The sequence below is a fragment of the Etheostoma spectabile genome, chromosome 14, assembly GCF_008692095.1.
Source record: "Etheostoma spectabile isolate EspeVRDwgs_2016 chromosome 14, UIUC_Espe_1.0, whole genome shotgun sequence".
NCBI classification, from domain to species: Eukaryota; Metazoa; Chordata; class Actinopteri; order Perciformes; family Percidae; genus Etheostoma; species Etheostoma spectabile.
Genome location: NC_045746.1, coordinates 22,638,787 through 22,644,918, shown reverse-complemented (window position 1 = coordinate 22,644,918; position 6,132 = coordinate 22,638,787). Strand labels below are relative to the sequence as shown.

At 40.0% G+C, this 6,132-nt stretch overlaps 1 protein-coding gene across 2 annotated transcripts in view; it reads left to right on the top strand.

Moving 5' to 3' along the window:
• Nucleotides 1-6,132, top strand: part of thsd7aa (thrombospondin, type I, domain containing 7Aa) — a 213,050-nt gene that overhangs the window by 155,751 nt on the left and 51,167 nt on the right. For both annotated transcript variants that reach the window (XM_032535292.1, XM_032535291.1), the window contains exons 13-16: nt 293-559; nt 2,943-3,121; nt 3,291-3,296; nt 4,067-4,200. In XM_032535292.1, coding sequence (XP_032391183.1) covers nt 293-559; nt 2,943-3,121; nt 3,291-3,296; nt 4,067-4,200 — 586 coding nt within the window. The remainder of the gene's footprint in view (nt 1-292; nt 560-2,942; nt 3,122-3,290; nt 3,297-4,066; nt 4,201-6,132) is intronic.

Here is a 6,132-nt window from a genome sequence, read left to right as displayed (position 1 = left end):
AACATTGTTTGTGTACACAGAGTTTACTAAAAAGAAAAGTTTTAACAACTCACTGTAGCTGTTGTTTACACTATCCGCCATCCTGTCAGTTAAAAAAAGTCTATCTCCATCTCTATCTCTATCTATATCAAGATTCTTACAGTTCCACAGGGACCTGCCCAATCCAAGCAGGCTTCTACTGACAGCCACTAAGCAGCCTCAGTGTAACAGCAACGGGCTCCATGTCTTGCACTAGCCCCAATAATCATGACATGGCAAAAATCTAAGTTGTAAATAAGTTTGTTTTTTGCAGGTAAGAGCAAAAAGCGTGACCAGTGTAAGAACAACCAGATGTATCCCCTGAGTGAGACCCAGTACTGCCCATGTAACAAATACAACGCCCAGCCGGTAGGCAACTGGTCGGACTGTGTGCTACCCGAGGGCGGTCGCATGGAGGGTCAGCTGGGCATGAAGGTCCAAGGTGACATCAAGGAGTGTGGCCAAGGATATCGTTACCAGGCCATGGTGTGCTACGACCAGGACAACCGCATAGTGGAGAACTCTCGTTGCAACAGCCATGGTGAGTTTCCCTTGCTCAAATTACCCACTAACCTTAAGCCTAACCCTTTGTTATGTGTTGAAACACCAGCACTTAAGCAGGATTTATGGTTCTGCGGGGGCTCTACACAGAGCTTATGCTGTAGCCTACAAATGTGGCCTGAAGTTTATACTTGTGCGTTGGTGTTGTTCTAGCGTACCTTTTTAAAAGAATAGCAGAGTAACGACTCCAGAGGCGTAGAGGGAGAAACAAAGTGTCTCCCCTGTGCTTTCTGACCACAGTCGAAAACCCTCTCCTTGATTATATTATGTTTATGAAGAAGATCCCAGAAAGAGTAGGGGGAAATGCAACGCTCCCAAGCCCAGCCAAGTGACAATTGTTGGGTCTGCATTGCCATAACATAAAGTTTAATGTTTTTAGAAGCTCACATCAGGTTACGATGCGGATTACGCTGTAGGGTCCAGATCTACATGTACCTACGGCATAGATTATTTTCATTTAGCATCATCCGTTAATAAATAATAAATAAATGACGATGGCCAAGCAGCAACTGACCAGTATTTTTCCATACAGAACACAACAAAAAATGTGTTCTCTAAATGAATTTTCTTATTTTGGAGGACCTTTTGGATAGGACCAACCTTGTTGTTCTTGACAACTGGTTGGGATGTACTAATGAGAACAGTTTTTGTTTGTTCAAATATCTAAAACAACCTATGTGTACATTTCCAAACTAGCCACTTGTTGTGGTTGTAAGAGTACTGTCTGTTCTTAAAGAGTAGCTTGTACCACCACAAAGCCTTCTATGGAGGAGAATATAGTGATCTTGGTAGTCACCCTTTCTCCTTCCAACAATCAACTTTGATTTCTTTAACCAGGACTACAATCTTGGCCTGACCTCAACAAAACAGATTACAATAGAATAGAGATAACAGTTCAGCAAATTATCAAATGTGTCTATTTTGTAAGGCTCATATGGGTTGTTGTGGAAGGCAAAGACATTCAGCCTATTTTTGGATACAACGGATCTGAGACTTCAGAGGAGACAGAGCCTAAAATGGGACACAGCTATATACTACTGTCTCCACAATCATCTTATTTTTAGTCATGCTGGGGGACTCTACGCACAAGAGAACAACGTTTTCATTTAATTTAATTTAACTGAAATAGACCACACTTGTTGTTCGGAGACCTTGGCTTGGAGGCAGAGTTGTTGCCCCTTTACAACAAGATTGGCTGTTTGATCCCAGGCTCCTCCGACAACATGTCAAAGTGGGGGTCTCTAGCTGTACACTACTCCTACTACTAAGATTGGGATAAACGCAGTAATTGAATTTCACTGTATTTTATTGTCAATTTCACGTGTCAAATAAGAATAAAGGCTAACACTTTACTTGAAGGTATCTACATAAGAGTGACACGACACTGTCATGTGTTCACGACACTGTCATGAACACATGACAGTGTCATGACACAGTCACAGTCATGCCAGTGGTATGAACCCTATCCCTAACCACACCTTGTCATGACAAAACTGAATGACATTTAGTAAAAGAAGCTTTTTGTCATAAACATTTATGACTTGATGACAATGTCATGTCACTCTTATGTAGATGACTACGTGTAAAGTGTAACCGAATAAAGTTTCTTTTTTTTTTTTTAATATGTTATTTTTTTTTCTTCAGTGAGCCATCCTGTCCACATATCTGCGATCAATCAGCCTCTTACAGTGATCACAGTTGACCCGGCTCAGTGTCAGCTATCAGTGTCCTTTTTATCAAAACTCCAGTGTGTATTCAACAATCAATAAGGGGAACTGGGGGATATATTTGCTGCCGGCGGCCCAAATCTGTCAGGCCAATTTGCATCAGCTGGATTAACATCCACAGTATATTCCAACCCAGGGAGAAAAGGGAATTAAGAATCACAGTGCTGTTGCATTCTGCACCTTAGCCTCGGAAAATAGAGAACACATCAAAGCACTGGGGGGAATGAGCGTGTCTGTTTGCTCATTGAGAATTCCGTCTTGCCGTGAGTCAAAGCTTTTCTCCCAGTATGGGGCTGCTTGATGGTATCTGGCTGTAGCTGTTAAAAGATACTGAACTCAGAGTTGGTGCTGCTGCTTGCGTTCTCTTAGATTTAGAGTATTGTGGGAGTAACATGATGAATGTTTGCTCCTTTTTGCGGATGGATGTCTCTTCTTGCTATGGCTGAAGATCAGTGATGTTCAGTCAGGGAAAGCACTACATGGGTAAATCTGGAATCTATCAGGGAGTACTAGCGAGAATTCTTTTATGCCTGAGAAAAGTTTCAGTTTGGCATAAGTAAGTCGGTTTTTATTATGTTTGGATATGTCAGTTTGTTATGTATTGTATTGTATTTTATATGTATGTATTGGTTTCAGGGTACATTGAGGAGGCTTGCATCATCCCCTGTCCATCTGACTGCAAACTGAGTGAGTGGTCCAACTGGTCGCGCTGCAGCAAGTCCTGCGGCAGTGGGGTCAAAGTTCGCTCCAAGTGGCTCAGAGAAAAGCCCTACAACGGTGGGAGACCATGTCCTAAACTGGACCATGTCAACCAGGTGAGGGGTCTCACAACGCTTGTCTTAGTGAGGTTTGATGTGTTTCCATATTTATTACCATTACTGTACCTTAATTGTATATTTCTGTTTAATTCCTCAGTACAATAATCTGATTTACCTATTTTCTGTTATTCCTTTCTCTTCTTCGATGAATGGATTCCATCCACAGGCTCAGGTAAGTACACATTTGTGTTTTTAACCCATTTATGTTGAAAATATTTCTTTTTAAGTACTGTCTTCACTCTACTTCTGAAATGTGTTTTTCTTGTGCTAAGTCAGATTGTTAAAAAGAAAACAATTAATAATTGTCTAATATAGCATGGATTTTAATCTGATGAATCATTGTCAGTCACTGCAGATCAGTTCTGCTCATATTATGCTCATTTTCAAGTTCATAATTTGATTCAGAGGTTGTACCAGAATAGGTTTATGTGGTTTCATTTTCAACAAATACTGTATTTGTTGTAGCCTACCAAACATTACTGCAGCTCCTCTTTTCACCCTTTGTGTTGAGCTCTCTGTTTTACCTAAAGAGTGAGGCATTTCACTTCTGTTTCATCTTTGTTGGTAGTCGCACAGGCACAGTAGCTAGCCAGTCAGAAGCAGAGCATGAGGGCGTGCTACGCTAGCAGCTAGGCGAGCTTTATAACGTGTGTTACAAAGTGACGCACGTTAGTAAAGGCTGGACTACAATAGAGCTGTTTGGAGAAGTTTGTTAACAGGGTTTTCTGTTGGAGATGGTAAGTCCCTTTGGGGGGGGACTTTGGGCCTTTTCACTTTTTAAACCTATAACATGCACAAAAAGACAACACAATGCAGGAAAAAGCAAAAAGCATAAAATGAGCACTTTAAGGACACATGAAAAATTCTGTTTACACCTTTTTTGTGAAATACACATTTCCTGTGCAGAGTCCGACATGTAAGTGTGATGTCTGTGTGTGTCAGGTGTATGAGGTGGTGCCGTGCCTCAGTGACTGTGGCCAGTATGTCTGGCTGGCAGAGCCCTGGAGTGTGTGGAAGGTCAGCAATGTGGACCTGAAGGACAACTGTGGTGAAGGTGTTCAGACCAGGAAAGTCAGGTAAGATGAAACCATGTCTACTCGGCCTGTTTCAATCTGCATGCTGGTCTGTACTTGTGTTCTCATAAACCTTTGCAACAAACACTGCATTTAGCCAATTAATCCCCAAATGCCCAGAGGTGGGTTTACAAATATCCCAACATGCACTATGATGATGGAGGAAAGCCAAACTCAGAACTGTTACTACAGTTATTTTCTTTCATCATTTTATCAAAGTAGTGCTTACTTTTTTGTGATCAAATGTTATTGTCTTTTAAGGCAAAACATACAGTATATGCAGTGTAAATATCGAGATAAGTAAAAAAGTAAAAGCAGCCAGAAAAAACTATCAACAGAAAGAGGGGTGGGGGTTGCAGCTTAGGTTAAAGCATTTAAAACTATAGATTATCAAGTGCCGCTATTATATACGGAGCCCCGGAGGTGACATGTAGCCTACTGGGGACGTGTGTCAGGTTGGTAAAATAAGGAACTGAAATCTAATTTCAATTTAAGTTTTTTTTTTCTTCCTCCATGTCAAAGTTAAGATCTCGCAAATAAAACTTGAGATCTCGCAAAACAAAGTCAAGATCTTGCGAAAGTGTGTCTCCCGTTCTCTTAATACAGCCAACCTGTTTTTTTTTCTTCTTTTTTTTTTTTTCCTCCATGTCACCTCCGGGGCTCTGTAATGATATCCATCAATAATCATATTGTCTTTGGGGATCCTAAATTTATCTTTATCTGTAATACATTACAAATTTGCTTTTCTGTTAACGGCCCGACTCCAGTAAATCCGCAAAGAGAGACTCAGGCCTGTACCACATTTGAAAACTTTTCTTTTTTTTTGCAGCTATAAAGCCTGCAAACAACAGCATATTGAATGTAAACGCTGGAATGTGGTTGAGAAGACAAAGAGATGGATTTGGATCAAAACTCAACCCAGTGAAGTTGGATAGAGAATCATAAACACATTTCCAAAAAAATTGCAATACGAGGGCAATCTTAAAACATATGTAAACATGTCCCTGGAGTATATACAGAACCAAAAGTACAGTTATTGAAAGTAACAATACACACATTTTGTAATAATGCTATTGGCGCTGTGGAATCAACTGGTGTGCTCAACAAGCATGTTATACATAAGACCATAATGTATTCCAATCCAACCATAAATCACAAGCTCTCTATCCTTGGTCTTCATTACGAGCAACACATCAGTAGTTACCCCAAATTAATGATTATATTATCTTGAAAACAATCCACAAGAGCTTGCAAATGGATTTGAATATCTAAATAAAGGATGATCAGTGTAAAAACTCCTTCTCAAGGACTTTTTTGATTAATTAAGGGCCTTAAAGAGCCACTGTACAGTTCTCCTCAACTGTACTTCAGCCAGTGAAGACTCCATATGTCTTGAGAGACAATGTTAATTGCAAATATGAGAAATGAGAGGACTCTATACAACTGATTTCATAAAATGACAAACTACAGTGCCCAATACATCAGTGTGTAAATGTCTTGGGTGGACCAAGACACATTTGAAAGTTGCTTTTTTTCTTAATGAAAATGAGAATTGTGGGTAGAGTTACTCTGCAGGCTTCAATTAGTCTTCATACTATTTTAGTGTCAAGATGAAACCATATCTGAAAAAACCCTTAACTTAACCTTAAAAGAAAGCTTAAAGTGCTGCTTACTTGAAAATGTCCTTGGATGTTTTTGGAGATGGGAGACCAGTGTGCCACTCCCAGGAGCTTGTCAGCAACTAATGTCCTTTAACGTTGTCACTTCTCGATGTGAGTCGAGTGCAGATTTGAGTCGTGCATGCACAGATTTAAACGGTTTACGGCATAAGATGTCCTACTGAAATTTGTGAAATTACAAATAATAACTAAGATGGAAATCATTTCAAAAACGTTTTAACTATCTATGATTGTTTGATTGCTAACGTTAGCTCAA